Below are 23,753 nucleotides of genomic sequence, written 5' to 3' on the forward strand. Positions count from 1 at the left end.
GTCAGTGCTGTTTGTAAGTCTGTTTCAATTTTTGTCTACTATAAGCTTTTTATTTTCGTAATATTGTTTTTTTATATGTTCTAAAATGTTAAGATAAATACATTGTCACGTTTTTAGTCACGTACAGATCTTAAACGCGCCAGTTTTGGATTTTTGGCTAGGAACGAAGATTTTGGAGGCTAGCTAGCTAGAACCTTACTTATTACTATTCTGTATGGTATAACAGCTTTTATCCTACCCACCATTTATTTTTGTGTTGAGACTGTAGCCATTTAGCTAGCTCCTATCTTTGGCTAAAAAGTGAGAGTATAAAAATGCAGTTTGGCTACAACAATATTCTTAAACAAAAAGTGTTATGCTAAATGCAGTTAGCTAGGTACCTACATCTGTTTTTATTTTTTCCTGAAAACTTTTTGTGCAAATAAAATGACTGACAGATTATTTTAGCTGAACCGGTAATGACAGGCTGTTCCCTGTGTTTTCATTAAAACCGAAGTTGCAATGAAGTTTTTTTGGAAATGGGGTATTACGCCTATACGCCTGTTCAACTCTGTTTTACTATACTAAGCGGTTAGCCCAGGGTTAACAACATACTGTTGTTTTTGGTAAAGGCTGTTACGCTTTACGCATGTACAACGTGATTTTTCTGTACTAAGGGGTCAACCTAATGTGACAATTCATTTTTAAACTTTCTCGGTAATCACGTCTGTACGGATGTGCAACAATGTTTACTTGGACTAACCGCTCAGCCCTGTTGTGTTTTTTTAAACAGAGTCTATGAGAAAGTTTTTTCCAAAGGCGTATTATTCCTATACGCCAGGCAACACGGTTTAACTGTAGTAAGCGCTTGGCCCAGTGTCACGATAAATTTTTTAACTTTCACAAGAACTTATTCTGCAAAATAAAATAATACTGACTGATTGTTTTTGCTATGATGGGGTACCGACTGTTGTTTGTAAACTGTGTTTTTATTTCAGCTATCGTTGCGGGGAATGTTTTTTGAAAAATATGTTACAGTCGCAAGACTATAATGGTGTATGCGCTTCACTTAATTTACGACATACTGTATACCTGTACTAAAGTGCTCCACCTGGTCGTGTGGCACAGTTTACGGCTCTTATTAAGCGCTCCACAGAGTGTTCAACGTCAGGTCACACCTTGACTTTGGCCTACCCCGGCGTTTTGACACCGGGGTAAGCCAAATGCGACACGCGTTTAAGTGGTATAAAAAGGATGTGCGGACCCGTGGATTTTTGCACGGGCCATCGACTTCTCTATAATAATAGCCGTCGTCTGTCTGTCTCTCCGCGGACCCCCCGCTGAGTTAGAAAATCGTGTTACGGAAACACGAATATCAAATGCGATATATTCTTATCCCCTTTGTTGCCACGGGTAAATTTAAAGGACGGGCGACCCCGTGGATTTTTCCACGGGTTAACGACTATCTCTATTATAATAGCCGTATTTTGTCTGTCTCTGCGCAACATGGCGGAGCAAGTAGCGAGACATACGGAAAATCCCCGCGGCCCTGCAGCTTTATTTCGAATCCCCGGCAGACCCCGTTTTTTTACCGGCCTTGCTTTGCCGCTCATTGTAATAAACCAATCACGAGGCTCCATTTTCACAAATGACCAATCCAAGTGCTTCGCGGCCTCAACATGCCGACGGGAGGAAACATGCTACCCCTACGAAGGCCATTTTGGTTTGGAAGTGATGGTGTGAAGTTTGTAGGTTTCCTTTCAATCCTCCTTATTTCTTCTGACTACTTTTTATCCTATAGGATTATTTAGTTTGTTTTCACATGTTAAGGTGAATATTTCATCACGTTTTCTAGCTACGTATAAATCTTAAACAAACCAATTTTAAGTTTTTGGCTAGCTACAAAACGTACATTTTGAGGCAGCTAGCTATAGCTAGCTTTATTTATTCCTATACTTTTAAAGTTTTTATTGAGTTTGGTATATTATTATTTATTTTTATGTTGAAGTTGGGTCTACCTAGCTAGCTCCTCTTTTAGCTACATCCTGCTAAAAAGTGAAAGTAGCCAAATGCAGTTTGGCTGCAAGTGAAAGTAGCCAAATGCAGTTTGGCTGCAACACAATTCTTAACAATTCTTATGCTAAATGGAGTTGGCAGCGGCCACTTTTATTACTGATTTAAAAATTTATTATGCAAAATAAAATTGCTGAGTAATTTTTTAAACTGAACCGGGTTAATGCCAGGCTGTTCACTGATTTCTTTTAAAACCAAAGCGATAAGGATTTTTGGAAAATGGTATTACCCATATGCTCATGTATGACACGATTCACCTGTTAAGCGCTCAGCCTGGTGTTAACGACGGGCTGTTTCCTGTGTTTTTATTTAAACTGTTGTGATAAATTTTATTTGGAAAATTTTATTACGCCTGTTACTCATGTATGACACAATTTACATGTTAAGTGGTGTTAATGACGTGCTTTTTCCGTGTTTTTATTTAATCCGTTGTGATAAAGTTTTTTTACCTGCAATAAACATTCAACCTGGTGTTAACAACAGTGTGTTTTGTGTGTTTTTTATTTAAATTGAAGTTGTGATAAGTTTTTTTGGGAAAAGGCTATTATGGCTATAACGCATGTGTGACACCATTTACCTGTACTAAGTGCTCAGTCCGGTGTCATGATTAATTTGTTAGGGTTTACTGAAACGTACTCCGCAAAATAAAATAAAATTGACCAATTGTTTTTCCTATGACGGGGTAACGAATGGTTGTAAATTGTGTTTTTATTTTGGCTAAAGTTACAGTAGAGTTATATTTTCAAAAATACACTACAGCCGAAACACTATAGTGTTGTGTGCGCTTTACTTGATTAACGACATACTGCGTACCTGTACTAAAGCGCTCCACCTGACCGTGTAGTACAGTTTACGGCTCTTATTAAGCGCTCCACATAGTGTTCAAAGGCGGGTCACACCTTGACTTGTGGCTTACCCCGGCGTTTCGACGCCGGGTTTCCCGGCTAGTCTATAATATAATACCGTATGCATTTGTCACACGCGTAAAATGGTAACCCCTGTAATGAGACACACGAAATGCGGTAAACAAAGGAAAAGCAAAACCGTGGATTTATCTACGGGGCACCAACTAGTACAACTCTATTTCCTCATCTAAATGGTATACAATAATTGACATACTTTTGTATTTAGAATATAACTATGCTGTTCTATAAGCATATATAATTGTCAACAGCTGTCATTCCGAGTTACTTCTAAGAAAGTTTGAGATAAGAGTAGCGGGAAGTTTCTACTGACTATACTGTATCAAATGCCTTTGTTGGCACATCTGATAGCGTAAAGAACGTTTGATAAAAACGCTGTTATTTGCGTTATCTATGTGATAAGAAAAATAAATTTAGAAAAAGTAAAAGAGGGCATCACAATAATGAAATCATTAATCACAGAAACTGCAAACCATTATTTTTCTTTTCCGTTTGTGTTTAATAATTTAAAAAAGTTATAAAATTCTAGAATATTGAACAAGAATTGATGAGGAGGTCGATTCTCCATCATAATTTAATGCATACGACTTGCCGAAGCCAACTCAAAACAGAGTTTGGACTAACAAGACGACCCAGTAAACACAAAGACGTCTTAAAGACGGCTTTTCTCGTCTCTAATTCGTCCGGACGTCTTTTGACTAAAAAAACGTCTCAAAGACGTCTTTATTTGATCTCTGTAAGACCAGTAAAATCTCGTTCGAAAGAAACGTCTCAAAGACATCTTTATTTGGTCACTGTAAGACCAATAAAATCTTGTTTAAAATGTTCGTCTCAAAGACGCCTTTATTTGGTCTCGGTAAGACAGGTAAAATCTCGTTCAAAAGAAACGTTCGAAAGTCCGCATAGAATAAACTTGTAAAGAACATCGTTCTATTTCAACAAATGTTGTATTTGACGTTTGCTTTTGAAGTTAAAGGAATAATGTGCTCCATAAAACAACAAGTAAATAGCAAAGCAAAAAGCTGTTTAATGGACATATTAATGATATTAATGGACAATAAAGAAAATATTTTGGTGATTAAAAGTAAGTATCTTAGATTTTTTTTTGTACTTTCTCGGCCAGGAACATTCGTGATTTTTGGTCTTTCAAGGGGAGCTTTCATTAATACTTGGGAAAATAATACTTTAAATGCTTAGTTTTAGCTATCCATTCCGCTTCAAGTGCACGTCACACATGTTCTAAAGCTTTAGACCTATAAAGTTTGTTCTTGAAAAAAAAGCAGTAGCTACTTTATATATTGGTGTAATGACTGAAATGCATTTTATTAAAGGGTTGTTTGGATATTACTTCAAACAATAAAAATATCATCCAACATGCACAATATGACAGACATATTTTACAAGCAGGCCTCAGACCAAAGTGTTGCTGATTGGCGAAATAAAATGACGCTGTTGTTCAAGACAACCTTCAAAGATACTAACTGTTATTGTTTATGGTCAACAATTTTAATTTTGTAGTATTAGCTGCGCTGTATATTTTGTATAATGCACGCTTTTTTATAAGCAAAACATTAGTTTAGCTTAATGCAGCTTAGGTTTTTCTGTTTTAAATGCTTGATTGTTGCTTATCTGTTGCTCATTGAACATTCATCTTTTAGAAGAAGAAAATTTTTCGAAAGTAATGATTTTGTTTTTGCTGTTGTTGCTTATATAAAAGCTTGTATGTGATATTATTTTATTCTTATTAAACTATTTATTTATATAAATGATAGAAATAGAAATATTCTGTTAAATACTTCATCATCATTTTCTTAACCCTTTTCTTGTTTTGGTTTGTCACACCTCCATCAGAATTAAAATTACTAAAATCCTAATACGCATAGGCTAAAATTATTTGAAGCAGGCCTGCCTTAGCAGTATAACGTTTGAAAGAGACTAAATAAGGACGTCTTTAAAACGTCTTTAACACGTCGCAAAAAGACGTCTTTAGGCGTTACGCTTTTAGACGGGTCAGAGACGTCTTAGAGACGTCTCATCTGGTCTTCAAAAGACGTTTTAAAGACGTGTTTAAGACGTCTCGTGTTTACTGGGGATAGTTATCCCATCGCATCTAGTAGCAAAAACTTACGCGGTTTCAAGAATGGCGTTAAAAAAAAATTCAACACAATTAGCACTTAATGACGATACTTGGAATGACACATGCATCACATGCCTTTTACCTCCATTATACTGTTCAAAAATAATTTATTTTTTATATCGAATCATTTGTTGTAACAACTTACCACATAACAAACGCTATACAAAACTAGCCTTAAACACATTTTGGCGAGTTTTAATATTAAAAATAAATGCTTTAGCAAGGCGAGAAGTAAATTACTAGGAAAAGTTTTTTATTACATAATCTCACATGTGTTATACTTTTCTTATTTTCAATTTAAGTCAAACAATTTTTGAAATAAATCCCGTTTCAAATGGCAGAGGATGCAAAAAAGTTTTTTATCACAATTACAGGCTTTGTTATTTTAATTTTTCTATTATAAATATAAATATTAAGAAACATAAAAAAGCTATAAAATAGGGAACACGAAATTGAATTATAAAAAATCTTGAAAAAACAACTAAATTTTAACATCGAACTTCAGTAAAAGGAACAGCGTTGATTCAAGACCTTCTGTACGAGCAAGTCTATTGCTGATTTTGCCGAAATACGGGTTACAGCGATTGTGATCAATTCAAGAAAGGGTGTTCATCTAATAGTTTTTAGTACGGGTGCATATAGCATCGACATGAAAACTTCAAAAAAAGTTCGTCAAATACAGAAAAAATATAAAAAAATAGAATTAGAAAAACAACTATTTTATAATTAAATTACTAAAAAGTTAACAATCATTTGCATTGCCTTTATTGCTACCTACTTCTTATCTACTTGTTTAAAAGTTTTCGGATAATATCATCTATTTCATTCAAATTTTCCTTAGCTATATCAAGAGCATCTTTGAAATAATACTGAAAAGTATCGTAAGATAAACGGTCTTTGACTCCTTGGTGTAACATTCCAATCTCTTCCGTGATCTTCATTGGATTAACGTTGGGTATTTGTTCAACAGTTTTCCTTGAGTAATTTTTTATTTGGACTAAGAACTCTTTGAGATTCCACAATGCAGCAGCATTACGATCGGATTGATTATAAACATATGTCATGGCAATTGCTGTCATAGGTACAAGAGCAAAAAGCAGAAAGAGAAGCCATCGATAACGGATTGATGCAACAATAATAAAAGGAAAAAGTAGAAGGAAAGAGTAGACTAGAATTGCAAACAAAATTTGCATTCTCATATCGACGTTCTCCTGTTTATGATGGTGTCTTATTTCAAGATCATCAATTTCTTGAATTAATTTATTGAAATACCATTCATGAATTGAAAAATTCATTTTTAGATTTTGTGACTTTAAACGAATGTTTTTATACCAAAGTAACATTTGCCACGTTTCAATTTTAGATTGCGATTCTAAAATAACTTTAAATGAATCCGCAGCGTAATTATAAAAATATTGTGAAACCTTTAACGTTTTAATTAATTCTTCCAAGTAGCGCTTGAAATCTTTTTGAAGGTATCTAGCTTCATTTGCCAGGTCGCTGTATCCTCTATCTTTCAAATTCTCTAATAATGATTGTATCTGAAATGACTTCATTACCCCGCTAAGATTTTCCTTAATTCTTTTGGCGTTCTTTTTACCGTACCAAATATGATCACTTAGAACAGTTTTTAAATCTTTAAATTTTCGTTTCATTCTAACATCGCACAATATATTAGTAATAACCTTAAGCGTTTGTGTATCATTTAAATCAAATGGCAGAACCTCGTCATGAAATGTAACAACCAGTTTCTTGTGATTATCAAAGTACGGAAAGAAAAAAGGAATTGCAAGAAACAAAAGCATGGAAACATATACGTGACGACATGAAAAAAATATAAACACGATAATTACAAGTGGTAAAAATAGTGTCCATATCCTGGTCAACTCTTTTAAAAGAAAATTTAACTCTCTAAGCATTTTATATGGAGAACATCTTGGCAGAGTTACGTTAATAACAAAAAGTAATAAAATTGCAGCGTTATGTTTTTCTTTTTTTTCTTTTAAATGTTCGACCAGATTTTCTAGGGCGGGAATCGCATTATCACATTGATGCGATTTAAAGCATATGTTGTACATTACACTTTTCTCTAAGCTAACCAATTTGCCAACAAGAAACTCCGTCTTCTTGGAAACTTCACAAATGTATAATTTTGCAGAAAACAGCTCCTCTTCCCAGATAATGATCTCGTTTTCAGTAAATTCGGTGACTTTGCTGACTATTTCTTCCATTTTAGCAACACCTTCACATGCTTTCTTTTGAATCTGCAATTCCTGTCTCAGTAGGGAATTTGCTTTATTCAAATTATCTTGTCCATGACAAATGACCATAATGCACCCAGTGAAAACGATGTAATTAAATACCATGTTTCTAAAAATAAAATAAAACAATTATTAGCATCGGATTTTGATTAGCAGTAAACACTTAAATTATTATCTGAACTGTGATTATCATATTTACGAAACCTTTATAGAAGTTTAGTAGAGTAAAGATATATAAACAAACATTGATCTCCAATATTCCACGCGTTTAAGTGAGATGAAAACAAATTTATTATTCTTTTGCGTCTATTAAAGTAGCATGTTGTAGCACCGATGTAGCTATGTATAAAGTTTTCGCAAGCCGCATACCCTGTATTACTGAATTAATCGTATCTCGCTCGTTTCAGTTCGTTCTTGCTTGATTCTGGTCTGTTCGTGCTATGTGATGCACCGGGTATATGAGTAATTAGGGGGTAATAATAATATAATAGTTCCATAAATCACAAAATGAATTAAAAGAATTGAAATAATTGTAACGCGGAATTTGTACTTATTAAACTATATTGAATGCATTCGTTTTCAAAAAAAAATGCAAAAAAGAACCCCTATTTTTTAGGAAACCAATGTATTATTGCATTATTTACGTACTAGTTGGTGCATTTCTTACAATTTTTTAGACAAAAACAAATTATAGGGATTATTTCACAAAATCAGTTGATAAACAATCCTTAGCAAAGTCGAAGGATAAGACTAGAAGTTTCTATAAAAACTTTGAGCATTATTTGGAAACACTTATAAAAAAAACGATGCTTTTACAATAGCTTTATAGTTACGATACGAATTCCTTCGAGGATATTCTATAATCGCAATCAGAATGACAAATGTATATTTCACCAATAAGAACACAAGTGCTGCGAAAGAAAACTGCAAAATATTAACTGCAACAATAAATGAAGAATTAATCAGGTTGATAACGCACTGTCAGATTAATTGCATAGAACTTGTCAAAGCCATACGATAGCGATGATAATACCACACAACTCTGTGAACCTTAAAAAATGTGTTGTTATTTCCAATTTCCAACATCACTGAATAAGGAAAAATAAATGTTGCAAAAAGTTTTCCTCCTCTTGCACGGTTTAACAACACGGCATGAGAAGAAGAAATCAACACAACTAATTTCCTTCAGCAATATTTGAGACTGTCACATGTAAAACATGTCTCCATGATTTTAATTTTCTATATTTCATCATTTGCTGCAACAAACGCTCCTGCAAAAAAACAGTACACAACGTGTGTTCCATAGGATTTAATTGCGACTCAAGGAAATAATACTAGTAATAGAAAATAATGACCGAGCAAAGGTTATCTTCATTGGATCGATTTTGGATATTTGATGGATAGTTTTCCTTGCGTAATCTTTCATTTGAACTCTGTATTTGTTCAGATCCTGCAATACAGCATTATTTTCTTTAGCTTGTTTGTGAACGTAGTACATAACGCCTCCACCGATAGGCACAAGCGCAAGAAGAAGTGGTGGGTAAAGGATTGATGCACCAACAGTAAGCAATGTTGCAAACATTGTGACTCTAAGATTTATATTGTCGTTACTCTGTTGGCGCTTTCTTATTTGAGGCACAAGATGGTTTAACTCTTTAATTAATTCTTGGAAGTGAACTTCATGAGTTGAAAAGTCCTCTTGTAGATGATCCGATTTTGTCAAAATATTTTTAAGGAAAATTAAAATTTGCCACGATTCAATTTCTGATTGTGATTCTAAAATTGCTTTAAATGAATTCACAGCGTAATTATAAAAATCTTGTGAAAACTTTAACGTTTTGATTAATTCTTCCAAGTAGCGCCTGAAATTTTTATGAAGATTTCTAGCTTGAATTGACAGTTCGTCGTGTCCTCTATCTATTAAGTTATCTGCTACAGATTGTACGTAAAATAATTTCATTAGTTTGTTAAGTTCTTCGTTAGTTGTTTCTGCGTTTTTTCTACCGTGCTGAAAATTATCCCTCAGAATAACTTTAAAACCTTCAAACTGACTAATTGTTCTGACATCGCAAAATATATTATCGAGAACTTCAAACGTTTGTGTCTCATATAGATAAAATGGCAAAACATCATTTTGAAATGTTGTAATGAGTTCTCTGTGTTCAAAAGAGCACGAAAAAAAAAAGAGATATCCAAGAAATACAATCATGGAAGCAGTTGAGAAAATAGCAATATGAAGAGATGAAAATAATAAGAACAGCATCACAATAGTGATAATCAGAAGAAATGGTAAAAAGTATTTTTTCACCTCTTTCTCAAAGGCAGGAATGTATGCAATGATACGTTTTGTACATATAATGTTAGATTTTTTTAAAAAGACTTTTAACTTTCTAAACAATTTATCTTGGAAACATTCTGATAGAGCTTTTTCAATCATGGAAAGTCTCAAAGTTGTTAGATCATGTTCTTCTTTCCTTTTTTTAAGATCATTCTCAAGACTGTCGATGGCGGGGATTATTTCATTGCATTGATGTTGTTTAAAGCATTTGCTGGATATCTGACTTTTCTTTAAACTTTCCACTGCGTCTATAAGAATGTCCGTCTTTTTGGAAACTTCACAAATGGATATTTTTAAATACGACAGCTTCACTTTCAAGGCAATGGTTTCGTTTTCACTAAATTCGGTGACTTTGCTGACTAGTTTTTCCATCTTAGCTACACCTTCACACGCTCTATTTTGGATCTGCAATTCCTGTCTTAGCAGGAAATTTGCTTCATCTAAATTATCTTGTCCATGGCAAATGACAGTAAGGCAACCAGCAAAAACGATGTAATTAAACAACATGTTTCTAAAGAGAAAAAAGATACTATAAAGCGTTGGTTTTTTGCTGCCAATAATAATTAATAGAACTGATTATCTGAACTTATAGTGGTTATCAATACTTACGAAACCCTTGTGGGAATTAAGAAGAACAATATTACGAAAAGGAACATCAATTTGTATTTTTGTATGCCATATAAATAAGACAAACACAATTGTATTAAAATAGAATGGTGTAGCACCGACAGAGATGTATGGGACAAAGTTCTCATATGTCAAATATTCTGGACCACTTAAAGCTACATCATCAAACTTAGTAATTATAGTAGCAGCAGCGCCTTGAACATTTTTCTGACTCGCGAACAGAACTCTGCGAACCAACGCCCTTTAACTTATTCATTCGAGTTAGCAAAGGTTTTACTTTAATTCAAATCGTGTATAAGATGTTTTTTTCCCGCTAACATCGAAATAACTTTAGCAATAACACTATAACATTATTTTTTTTTCTGACTAAAAAATGCCAAATTAAAAAAAATCATTTGTAAGCCTTTCTGAACTGTAGTGTTTATAGGAAGAAACCATAACTCTAGAAAAATCATTTTTATTAACTTCTAACAAATACAACCAAACATACTAAATTCATTCAAATCAAATACTGCAAACTTTATATAAGTCAAATGAAGAAACCGTTAACAGTCAAATTATCAAAAGTTATCAAAAGTTAGTTTCAAAAATGTTGGAGTAATTTTAGATATGAGCTAGTCCCCCATGATAAAAGCTCTACCACTTTAAAATTAATTAAGGAACATAGAACATTCAGACTTGCAGAAACCTGATTTAGTTTAAAAACAGAATACCATTTTAAGGGGTCTACAAAGCGGGCTGTTTTTTTTTTACTTTAGTAATGCACGAAAGCTAAACTTATGGTGGTGAAAGATCACTGAGGACAAAAACAAGATCTAAAATCATCTTAAGTGTCACATTGGATATCCAAATTTAACTATAAATGACAGAACATTTCCCTACGTGTATTTCATATCCAGATTTTATTTAATCTTGGCACTTGCCAGGCTATCAAAACAAACTTTCTGGTGAAACACACTTCAAACTTTCCGAACTGGCTAGCTAGCTGTAAAATTTATTTTACATATTCTACAGACCGTAACTAATTTATTACACACACTTATTCAGAATGTGGGAGTATAGAGATCTTACTTGACCCTTTCCGTAGTCACGTTCATTCAGAATGCGCGTGCGCAAAATTCGCGAAATATTTTGTAATTTTTTCAAGATGGCAGACGTCCTCGCATGCCTGAAAAACATTGTTTTATTTGTATTATATTCAAATATTATATTATTAGAAGAAATCAACGTCCTGGTGGTTACATTTTTTTGCTCTGAAAAATTTGCCTTCAAAGTCGAGATATTTTGGTGACCTGTAGCTAGCTATAAATGGCATTTGAATGATGTTATGAGTAGTATAATGAATTGTAAGTAGAATTTTGTTATTACTGACTAACAAAGGTTACTGATTTGAATGTTTTTTCTTAGTAAACTATATTTTGCGCTTTTTTCAGCTTGAGGTAGAGCTGTTCTGCCCAGATAATAAAGGCTGCCCTGATTATGTACGACAGCTTGCCCCGGTTAAAAACAGGGCAGAAAATACATAATCAGGACAACATAATCAGGACAGGGCGGCTAATTATGTACGACAGTTTAAAAATATTATTTTGCACTTATAAAAGGAACATAATCAGTGCAGGCCGGTTTATGTACCACAGTCTAATACCATTTGTTACTTAAAAAACACAAATAATTGGGGCAGGCCGACTTGTACGCCAGTAATCTAATACTATTTAAAACTTATAGAACGAACATATTGGGGCAGGCTCACTGATGTTTTTATATTATTTCTCACTCATAGAACAAATATAATCGTGGCCGACCGCTTTTATATCATTCGTCATCACTTCTGACAAGCAAATAGCCCTGTTGCGAAGTTGTTGTTGTTCTCAAATGAAACGAAATTTCGTGGCAAATACTAAATTTTGGGATTCGCAAGTTTAATAACTTTTCACCAAACTTAATTCCCGCAAGAAGAATAATTTAGGTTCCGTGAAATTTAGTTCCTTCAAAGTATATTGTGTTGAAATGTATTTACTATAAGAGTAGTTTATACTAAGTATTATGTCGAGACTTTTTTTTCGTCATGTCTAGTTTTAGGGGTGTTCTATCTTCCAGAGAATGTTTAATTCACAAAAGTTCGAAGAAAATGCCAATCACAGCCTGCCTGGCCAACACCATTATATCAGTGTTCATAATCCGCTCACCATGACATAACCAGTGCAAAAAACACAATCAATACATGTATATTTTCGGATTTACGATTTCTAGGAATTGTTAAAACTTCTCCCGCCTTTCATTTAGTGTCGAAAAGATGCTAATACACGAGTTCACAGTTTCACAGTCTTTCTTTTGTTACCACATCTTATTGAAATATTTTTTCGGGGTAATATTTCAAAAAGAAAAGTTACAACTTCACATATGTTTTAAGTAGGGTTGCTGGCAATAACATACTAAATTTTCATACTGCGAAACTAATTATTTCTTCAGAAAATGAGAAATATTCATAATGCTTATGGTCAAAGCCTTATTAAATTCACTCTGTTTACGTCTCTTTTTTAATACAAAACATAAGTGAATGACGTAAATTGGGAATAGGTGTATTATGGAAAAAATGATTTTGTGGAACCTCTTGACTCTTGTGGGCTTTTGTGGCAAAAAATTATTGCATTTCGTTAATAAGTATTATATAATAAGTATATTTTATACAAAAGCTAATGATTTTCACAGAAAATATTCCTCAGAGCATCAAAGAAAAATTAATTTGTTTTTTGCCAAAACCCCTTGAATTTTGTGTAAAAATATGTTAGGATTGTAACAGTGAATTTTACAAAAAAAAGTATATATGCATACACCTTTTTTATAAGAAAACCCTTTTTTGACTTAAGCCTAAATGTTGTTAGCAAGGTGACTGAATATAGGCCGAAATTTTCTTAATTTTATTTTTAGTTTTTCTTTCTCTATATTATGTATTTTATTTGAAACATCTTTTATTTTTATTGGAGAAAAAAACTTTTGTTATTTTTAAGATAAGGCTTTGCTAGGACGTTTATTTTATAATTACAACAGCCAATAGTTTCAAAATATTAATTTTAAAAAACATTTCACGCAACACATGTTGAAAAATGATTTATTGATTACTCATGCATCTAAACTATAAGAAACAACCATGGAAAAAAGACTTGTGAAAATGCTATAAGAAAATCCAGCCTTTCCATTTTTCTTGATGTTAAAATCTCTTTACTGCCCCTCCCCTTTACCCCAGTAGTCAATGTTACTTTCTTTAGTACTCCAGGTTTCTGAAGTACTTCTCAGTCTAGCATATTCAATATTGATTTTGGGGGAATGGAGAGCTTAAAATGATATTCACTATCTCTTTCCAGGGTTGTAGTTTTTGGCTGCTGGCTATTAGGCTACCACCAAGAATTCTATTAATTTTAAATGAACAGAGTAATATGAAGTACCACAGAGCGTTAGTAAACTATATATTGAGTTTTAGTTTTAAATTTACTTGGAAACAGTTAAATAAAAATGTATTCACATGATTCTAAAAACGTGGCTAGGTTTTACAGGTTTAGCTAGCGAACATATACAAAATGATACGCCCTCAAAATCTGCAATATTTTAATTTTTTTTGTCACACTACCACTACCAAAACCCTCTTTATAACTGTGTTAACTACGATTATGTAAAACTTCCAGTTAAAAGCTATAAAAGTCAACATTTTGTTGATACATTCTTTAAACTTGGATGTAAACAACCAGCATCCCGAAATTTGCTCATAACTAATCTCGTTTTCATGTTTTTTTGCATTTTCGCATACATATTTCGCGGAACCAAATGGATATGGAAATAGGTCTATTTTACTTTTACATTTGCTCCTATACAATTTATATGCACGTCTTTTTTACCTGCACAAGGTAACATTCCAGTCATTATGAAATGTCTATGAAATACATTATATAAAAAATCCAACGCAAAATATTTATTTCAAAATTTATCCTGTTAAGGTAGTAAATATCAAAAATCCACAGTCATATTATTTTTAGTTTCCATGTGGCGTCAACAACCTGTTAAAGCGTTTATGGATTATTCCTTGTATGGTTTCAATCGTTTGGAATACTTTTTGTTGCAAACACAACTATGCACATTATATGGTTCTTATTGGAAAATTTATTTAAATAATTATGTTAATGTACAGTTTTTATTTTTCTGTTTGCTAAATGAAATACACAAATCATATTGTAACTTAGATTTTGTTATCTTTGTGTGAGACTTTTCTTCATAAGTTCTAAAGATGACATTTTGCACTTAACAGCAAAAGCGTGGCAGTAATCATTGTTCAAAGCATTCATAAGGCTTTATTTGGTTTAGTTTTTCACCGTTTGATTGTGTAGCCACCTATATCAATCTGCTCTATCTTAGCTTTTGCTGCATTTTTTCCCTGTCTTGGCATTTATGGCTAGCTACCTATAAAGGCCTGCTACTCCCTTGTGCTTAATTGTAGGGGGTCGAATAAGCAGGGGGGTGGGTACTCCGGGGAAAGTTTCTTAAAGTGGGGGGTCATAATATAATGACCTAAGCGGGTATTACAAAATTTTCTGTAAAATAGGGGTAGGGGGGATAAAACGACTAACTATAAATGAACTAACACTAGTGAAACAACAAAAATAAAGATAACAATGCTTTTGACATGTTTAAGGAATAAACTGTGCTGACATTTTGTTGATATTTGTTATTTTTAAACTGTAAATAGTATTTGTTCTTGAGATTTGTTCCATCTTATAATTTTGGATGTTTATTGACAGACAAGCAACAGAATATTAGGAAAAAAAATTTAACGAGACGATGAGTAAATCCAAGAACATATTTAGTGAAAGGGATATGTTTATGCCAATATCTTACTATTTATAGTTATTGAATTTTGTATATTTCGTAAAAAAAATGGCTTATCACAAACCTACAAAGAGGCTAATATATACACATTTTTTACAAAGAAAATTTAGCGAATTTGTGTACAGTGGCTAGCTATCTAGGATGGAAAAAACACTAAACATACAGGCTATAGAATTAGAAAGTATCTATATCAAGCTAGTTACTTTCTGCACAATTTTTACTTTTGTTAGCTAGCTAGCCATAAAAAAACATAGGATTTAAATCTGGCAGATATTATTTGTGGAGCGTTTCGCCGGTTAGTTATGATATTGCACCAGCTGGAATGTACCAGGACTTGCACCAGAACGTATTTTCCCGGAGAGATGGGCTATTCAATATAGTGGTGCAAAAAGTAAAGCCCTTACCGATGTTATTTATAAGTGGTTCAGATTATTGTACAAAATAAATATTGTGACACTCGCTCAATGAACCTGGAATGTCAAAAGAACGTTCGTAGAATGTTCACAGAATGTTACCAAAATGTTCACTGAATAATTAGTACACAGAATGTTCGCAGAATGTTCACGGAATGCTTAACGAATGTTCACAGAATGTTCACTGAATAATCACAGCATGTTCGCAGAACGTTCAAAAACTCACAACGAACGTAGGAGTTATAAATTTAGGTTATTTGGTTGAATACAAGCTGCTAAGCTGTGCTAATTGATGCTTACATCAGTATGGCCCTCTTTTCCGATATTAAGCCACTTTGTGGTAACTGTCAATCGCAATGTAGCTATTGCGTGCAACCTGTTAATTAATATGCGGAGCTGTAAACGGATATGTAAGACATTACTAATAATATACTGTTATACAACACTTCTGAATTAACGTTAGCTTTTTGCGATCAGCTGATCCAATTTATTTAGGAACGTTGTCGTTCTTTAAGATTAAAAAAGTTCTGAAGTGTCAGATCATTTTTATTGTTACAGTCCTTCTGAGGAAAGTAAGGTACGTAAATGAGATAATAAGAACGCTTGTTTTTCATCGGGTCTTATAGCACATAATATAAATCATATATTTAAATACTATTTCTTTCTGACGTCATGCAAGCAACCAAAATTTCTGTTTCCCACATGGCTACCAAAAAAACGATTTCAGATGAAAAACACCAATAACAAATGATGCACCTTGAAGAAGTGTTTTAATAGATTATTAAATCAAGAATAAATTGTTATTTTATTTATATTTATTTTGTGGCTCTTAATATCTGAAAGCTATTTTAGAATGTACTTTGAAGTCAAGGGTATTGGACTTTCAACACGATTGATAATGATAGCAACGCTAGAAATATATTTTGAAAAATACATTACTGTTTCATACTTTTGAACATAATTTATTCAACATAAACTTTTACCATGCTTCTCATCAAATAAAGTTCAAACTTTTTCGACCCAATTAGCTATGTTCTTCTTCTTCGCATAGAAACTTACAAGATTATTGAACATAAAGTCGTCAAAGCAACTACAAAGACTCTAAAATATTTTTAGAGGTATTTCAATTTCCTTTCTTAAGCTAGGAGGATAGCAATTTTACCAAATAATGGTCCCTGTTTGTTTCTTGTTTCCTCGTCAAAACAAACTTTTGATTAGTTGATATTTAATATACTTTACAGCGTCAAAAATAATCCTAAAAATAGCAATAAAAAATAAGCGAATGCATTATAGCACAACTAAATAAACAGACTGCTGACAGTTTCTTGTACCTGACCTTTTGAAGTGGTTTTTTATTACACACCTTCATTCAGAAAGCGCGGAGTATAGAGAGAAACGTTCATGTCGGAGATCTTACTTGAACTGTTGTGTAGCCCCTTCGATTCTTGAACAAACAGTCATTTCGATATCTTGCATGCAGTCCTCCCCATTAGAGGTTGCAAAAAATATAACAAAACACAACTAACAAGGTGCAAATTCTAATTCCACAAAAAATATTCCTTTCGATATGTAACATATGGTCCTCTCTCAAAAAATTTCAACATGAAATAGCCATAACATAAAAAACATAAATAAATTCTTTCAGTACATATCATGACATTGTTTTCCACAAAATCTTTATCTGAAAATTTTAGAACAAAACCAACTAAATCAGTTATTTCGGTTTTTAGAATACCATCCGCTCCAACAAATGTTTATACAAAAGGAAAGAATGAATTTTTGCAGAAAGAAACAAATGTTTTCTTTCCGCAAAATTTTGTGACAAAGACAAAATCACATACAGTCCTCCCCATTAAAGTGAACAGAAGATATAGCAACGAACGCATTAGAAGGTTTTAAGTCTATTATACAAAACTTTCCTTTCCGTATTCATAGGAACATGTGATTTTCCTTATCTTAAAGCTTTAAAACTTTGATCTCCTGGCTTGCATAATTCTTACCAAATGTTAAATCAAATTATTTAAAGCCATATTCCCAACAAATATTATTAAAGTAGACATACATAGCTAATTGAATAAGAAGAATAATAACACGACTCATAATTTACCTATAGGTAGCTAACCTACTGCAGTCTCCTATTAGTAGTAGACTAGTCGATAAAGCCCGTGGAAAAATCCACTGAGGCAGGATAAAAATGAAAAAGAAGCGTTATTTGAATTTTGATGAAGTCAGCCCCATCCACAAAAAAATTATTCGGAAGCTTTTTTTCAAGTTGCCTCTATTGTGGAGAGCTTAAAGCGCTGATGAATAAAATGTATATGATCATGTGGTTTTGATGAGCAGTTAATGAGATACAAGGGTTTGAAAATTTTGCTGACGTCAACAATGCCCCGTCAAAAACCTGAAAAATTTTTTTTGGAAATTTTATACCTGTTGCCTTCATCGCATAGAACTTGAAACACTGATCAGGAAAATGTATAGGATCATGTACTTTTGATAAACGGTTGCAGAGATATTAGAGTCTGAAGGTTTTTTGATGACTTCATCAACACGTCCATTCTGAAACTGATTCGGGGACCCAGGTTTGGGAATATTACCCAAATTGGTCCTAGGTAGTCACTAGTTACCCACGAGGTGAAAAAGCATTGACGTCACCACTCGTTTCCAAATTATTTGGCCTCAAAGTTTTAGTTGCACTGTAATGGTTTTATTAATTTAATATAGGATATTGAAGTTAAAGTAATGTTATTTTCGTCGCGCCGAAACGTCAGAAAATTTAACATATTAGACATGCATTTTTTCGGCTACATAAAAGGAAAATGAAGACATCCACTTTGCCTGTCACAGACACACAGACAGACACACTTAGCGTATTATTATATAGACTAGTCGATAAGGACCGTGGAAAAATCCACTTAGGCAGAAGGAAAATAAAGAAAGGTTTTTTAGATGTTTTGCTGACGTCAACAGTGAAGTGCAGATATAAAAAAATCGCTAAATTGGTTTATTCTTTTTCTGTAATGTGTATAAGTTGAAACGCTGATCAAAATAACGTACAGGATCATGTGTTCTTGACGAACGCCTAAGGAGATATCAGGGATTAATAACCCCAGAACTCACAAATTTTTTTAACAAATTTGTATACCTGTTGCCTTCATCGTAAAGATCTTAAAACGCTGAACAAGAAAATGTATAGGATCATGTACTTTTGACAAACGGTTGCAGAGATATTAGGGTATAAAGGTTTTTTGATGACGTCACCAACCTGTCCAATCCTGAAACGGATTTGGGGACCCAGGTTTAAGAATATTACCCAAATTGGTACCAGGTGGTCACTAGTTACCCACGAGGTGAAAAAGCATTGATGTCACCACCTCGTTTCCAAGTTATTTGGCCTCAAAGTTTTAAGTGCACTGTAATGGCTTCATTAATTTAATTTACTTTCCTTTGACGTTATTATTTTAATGTTAGTAGTTTGGTAAATTACAGAACAATTTTATGAGCGATGTTTTAGAGACTTTATCAAAGAAAATGATGAAGAATATAATCCACTTTGCAAAAGTCACAGACAGACAGATCTGGCGTAGCTAAGCTACCATTTTGCGTGACAGACGGGCAGACGTATACGGGTATTATAAAATGCCAATGAAAAAATAGGTTGCTTTAAATGTTTTGCTGACGACAGCAAAGCATAAACAAAAAAAACTGTTCTTAAAATCTTACACAAAATTAAAAAGAACAGCATGCAAGGTGCAAAATCTAGTTGATAAAAAGTTACAACAACGACACTCACAACATCAGCACTCACAACACCCACAAAACCGACAGTAAGAACACTGACAGTTACCGACAGTCACAACACAAATAATAACAATGTTAGAAATAACGCATCTCGAATATATGTACATCTTATATATAAGTGATTATGTTGAAAACCCTCAGAATTTTATTCTGAAATGTCAAAAAGGAGGCCTGCACGAGTTAGCACAAATCAGCAAAAACAAGTTCTTTACACCCTTAAAAGCTTATACAAAAATATGAGAAAGCCATAGTTTGGAAAACATCAAATTTAAATCTAGAAAAATCAGTCACTTCAGTTGCATACCATCCTCTCCCGCAAAAATTTGCACAAAATGTAAAAATCAACCAATCAATCAATCAACACAAAAATTTTCTTTTTAGTAGGATGATCCATACTGCCCTTTACCTACAATTTTAAACCTAAATGTCAAAAAATCAATAAGCAAAGAATAAACTTGAATCAACAAACATTGTATACGGTTCATCAACAAAGGTTTACACAAAATGTAAAACAGATCGGTTTTTGAGAAACACATCTAAATCATCAAAAATAAGTTCCTTCAGCATGTCGTATATTGCCATTCCCCATTAATCTTCCACAAAGAGGTTATGAAACACATCAAAATTTTAAAAAAAATCAGTAATTTCAGTGCACACAGTCCTTTCGTTAAGATTACAAAATATAAAAAAACAAAAACAGTATCCGTCAGAACATTAAGTATATAATTTTTTTATCATCAGCAAACATTTATCCCTACAAAATTTTGTAAAATTCTCAAGAAAAAAAAAACGTAAAACCATGGAATTTTCTTCCAGCAAAAATTACATCACATACAGTTAGTTCTCCCAAACAATAGTTTTTAATACGAAATTTAAAGACAAAGTTATTTATATAGTCTGATGTACTTAGCGTACGAAAAGCTTAACAAATAAATACTTTTTAACTTTTAAACTCGTTTTATTTTTAGTTTTAATTAGTAAACTGTGGCTGTTATTTTTACCGGTAAAGACATCAGCTTTACAACAGCTTACAGTGATGTCTGATTCTACAAAGATTTGAAAATTGAGATCTTGTCTTTCTGGTGGAGTATATTTGAAATATCAAAGGTGAAATTGTATAACAGTTTTTTTTAAAATGCCTTATTATTTATATTTACAGCTTACATGTCTGAAATATATGTTGGAACATTAAAAGAAAGAGTTACAGAGAAATTCGTACCTACCTTTGCAGATATATATTTTTTACTGACGTTCATTCTATATCCTCTATGTCATGCACTGTTGCCTACATAGCTATGACCTTCATAAAAATTAAAACCATAAAGATATAATAAACGGTTAATTACAGATTCCTTAAACAAAGAATTCTGTTTATTTGCTATTGCAATATTAAGTAATCAAATAACTTTTATACTGAATTGTAAGAAAATGTAATTGCTAATAAGAGAAGTCGTTGTAGAGCATATTTATTATTTTTGTATGCATATCAAAAACAAACTTTTACAAGTTATAAATCATCCATAGAGGTTCAAAGATAAGAGCTTATTTCTCACTTAAGTAATAATCTTTAAATGAAGAAAAATGGTTAAAATATCCTTTTGGGAGTGCTCAATAGATACCCAACCGTCTTGCTACATAAAAGAGTGAAGGGATTTTGGCAATCGGACAGTGCCACTTCAAAAACCGTCACTGCAATAACCATCATTGGAATGTGAAAAATCAAACTGCAGTTTGCTATTATTTAAAGGTTGAGTAATAGCAAACCAGCTTATTTAGGTATCTAGTGTATTAATTCTGTTTAGATTTCGAATGCTGGTGTGAAAAACATGTAAAAAAGATTGAATTATAATTGACATTGCATATCTCTCAAAGAGGATAACCAACATTAAATAAAACGCATTAGTCACATGAAGGCCTGGTCACAACTATAAATATTGACTTTTCAAGATTTGGGCCACATTCACATTAAAGACTAAAAAATGCACTGAGAATTAATACCTTTAAAAATTCTGGAGACCAATGTTCACTTACCTTAGACGGAAGTTTTTGCAGTGACGTCGATTTTTTGTCAATGTAATAATCACCTCTAGCAACGGCAAATTTTGGTATAGTCTGATGAAAACCTCCAATAAGGAGGTTGAAATATTACTAAAAGTAAAACAAAAATGCTGAACGACCATGTATATGTGTTTTAACTATCAACATACGTTCACATGAAAATGTCATTTAAAGAATGACTTTGTATGGCAGGGAAAAACCTTTCGACTAACATTACTGCATCAGTTGTGAAAGAGGTAACATGGCAAAAAATAAGCAACGACATTTTATTGCCCAAACCATACGCTTATACTTTCTGTTGCAGTATGAATGATTTAGAAAGATGTTCCTATTATTAAAGATATCATTTCGGTTTGTCTGTTCAGTATTCATATTACTGTGGAAAGTTTATCAATTCTTGAACATGATAATTTAGTAGGCGACGTTTCGGGAGATCCTTCTCCCATCATCGGGCAAAGTAAAATGATGCTGAGCATGTGTTTATATAATTGCAGAGGGTCGAAATTCATAAAAATTAAAAAAACGAGCTGATAATTACAGTTAAGTACGGAATTAACATTTTCGGACCTAGATGTAGGTAACTACTTCTTCTGTAGGGCTAGTAACCAAATCTCAGGAAGTTGATACGAGATGTTGTTTATGTGTTTGTTTTCTCTATGTTGTCTTCACAACAAAATTACCCCTAAAGATCTTCGACTTACCTGCAGAGTAAACACTGAAAGAAGTAAGAAAATCTTACAGTGTGCAAGCCGCCAGTTGTTGCAAAAAAGAATCCACCTAAATCACGTAACACGTAATACCTTACATCGCCAAATACTTGATCTTGACAACACCATCAAACCAAGACTTTCCATTGACTAATATAAACAGGTTAAGAATATTCACGATAGCGTGTATGAAAACGAAATGAGATCGGTTAAAGACAGACACCTTAAAAAGCAACAAAATCAATGACAGATTCAATGATGATACACAAACGGGTATAGACAAGATCAAATGGGTTGTCAATTCGACCAACAGTCTCCTGCACTGGAACACCGTTATACAACCTATCAAAATTTGTTGCTTCTATCCTCAGATAGAAGCAACTTACAGCAAGTGACCACAGCAAAAACTCAAAAGAATTCTCGGTATCTGTTTAATAAGAACTTCTACACTCAAACAGACGGAGTTGCCATAAGAGGCCTTGCATCATCAGTATTTGCAGAAATATACACGCAAGCAAACGAGAAAACAGCATTAGTCACAGCAGACAGACATCCAAAGGTTTGAAAAAAAATTGTTGATGACGTACTCGTCATAATCAAAAGATCTCATCTAGAAGAGTTCCATGAACACATCAATGGCCTACATGGACAAAGCAAATTCATTGTTGAGCTTAAACACGATGGAAGTATCGCGTTCCTTGACACTTTGCTCAAGCGCAAGAATGTTTCCATTCCAGTTTCAGTGTATCGTAAACCAACACACACTGAGAAGTACCTTAACTTCGAATCGAACCATCCGAAATCTTGCAAAGATAGTGTCATATCTTCATTACTGAATCGTGCCAACAGAGTAGTCAGTGACAACAAGGAGAGGAAAGAAGAAATTCGACGTGTAAGAAATGCATTAATCGCAAATGGATATAGTCATAAGGTCATCACGGAAGTAGAAAATGAAATGAAGAGAAGATGCAACGAAAACAACAAGGAAATGTCAGAGGAATTTATTGCATCAGCATTTCTACCCTTCGTACGAGGTACCAACCAGATCCTTCATCGAGTTTTAAGGCAAAACAAGATCAAATGCATTCTTAACTCTAAAGACACCCTAAGAAGCACTTTGTCTGAACCAAAAGACTAAATTAATCTGAAAGAACAAAGCAATGTTGTTCACGAAATACCGTGTAAAGATTGTGATGCAGTGTATATAGGCTAAACAAAAAAAAAGTTTAGGCAACGAGTACAAGAATATATGCGCACAGTGAAAACGGAGCAGAAGTTATCAGTTTAATTGGGATGAGAAGAAAATCATTGACAGAGAATCCAGAACAATGGCCAGGAAGATTAAAGAAACCATCAACAGCGTAGAACGTAACAAACACATAAACAGCATCTCATATCAACTTCCTGAAATTTGGTCACCAGCCCTACAGAAGAAGTCTACATCTATATTAATTACCGCAATTAACTGTAATTATCAGCTTGTTTCTGATTGGTTAATTTTTATGAATTTCGATCCTATGCAATTATATAAATACATGCTCAACATTATTTTACTTTGCCC

At 33.2% G+C, this 23,753-nt stretch overlaps 2 protein-coding genes and 1 long non-coding RNA gene across 3 annotated transcripts; 1 reads left to right on the top strand and 2 right to left on the bottom strand.

The window, feature by feature from the left end:
• Positions 1–5,455: 5,455 nt before the first annotated feature.
• Positions 5,456–21,838, bottom strand: LOC130656268 (uncharacterized). The gene is made up of 2 exons (XM_057459100.1): positions 21,459–21,838; positions 5,456–7,482 (listed from the first exon to the last, which is right to left on the bottom strand). The coding sequence occupies exons 1-2, from the start codon at positions 21,605–21,607 to the stop codon at positions 5,898–5,900; spliced, it is 1,734 nt and encodes a 577-aa protein (XP_057315083.1). The 5' UTR covers positions 21,608–21,838; the 3' UTR covers positions 5,456–5,897.
• On the bottom strand, positions 7,476–20,946 carry LOC130656269 (uncharacterized). The gene is made up of 2 exons (XM_057459101.1): positions 20,651–20,946; positions 7,476–10,222 (listed from the first exon to the last, which is right to left on the bottom strand). The coding sequence occupies exon 2, from the start codon at positions 10,216–10,218 to the stop codon at positions 8,683–8,685; it is 1,536 nt and encodes a 511-aa protein (XP_057315084.1). The 5' UTR covers positions 10,219–10,222; positions 20,651–20,946; the 3' UTR covers positions 7,476–8,682.
• Positions 9,719–14,565, top strand: LOC130656270 (uncharacterized). The gene is made up of 2 exons (XR_008984888.1): positions 9,719–11,684; positions 14,367–14,565. It is a non-coding gene; the product is annotated as an uncharacterized LOC130656270 (long non-coding RNA).
• Positions 21,839–23,753: the final 1,915 nt, after the last annotated feature.

This window comes from Hydractinia symbiolongicarpus, chromosome 9 (assembly GCF_029227915.1).
Source record: "Hydractinia symbiolongicarpus strain clone_291-10 chromosome 9, HSymV2.1, whole genome shotgun sequence".
Taxonomy (NCBI): Eukaryota; Metazoa; Cnidaria; class Hydrozoa; order Anthoathecata; family Hydractiniidae; genus Hydractinia; species Hydractinia symbiolongicarpus.

Excerpts from the sequence above, each read along its gene's own strand:
- LOC130656269 (XM_057459101.1), bottom strand. The coding sequence starts at position 10,218 with ATGTTGTTTAATTACATCGTTTTTGCTGGTTGCCTTACTGTCATTTGC.
- LOC130656268 (XM_057459100.1), bottom strand. The coding sequence starts at position 21,607 with ATGGTCGTTCAGCATTTTTGTTTTACTTTTAGTAATATTTCAACCTCC. Across the intron at positions 7,483-21,458 it reads TGCAAAAACTTCCGTCTAAG|AAACATGGTATTTAATTACA; the intron begins GTAAGTGAACAT and ends TTTTATTTTTAG.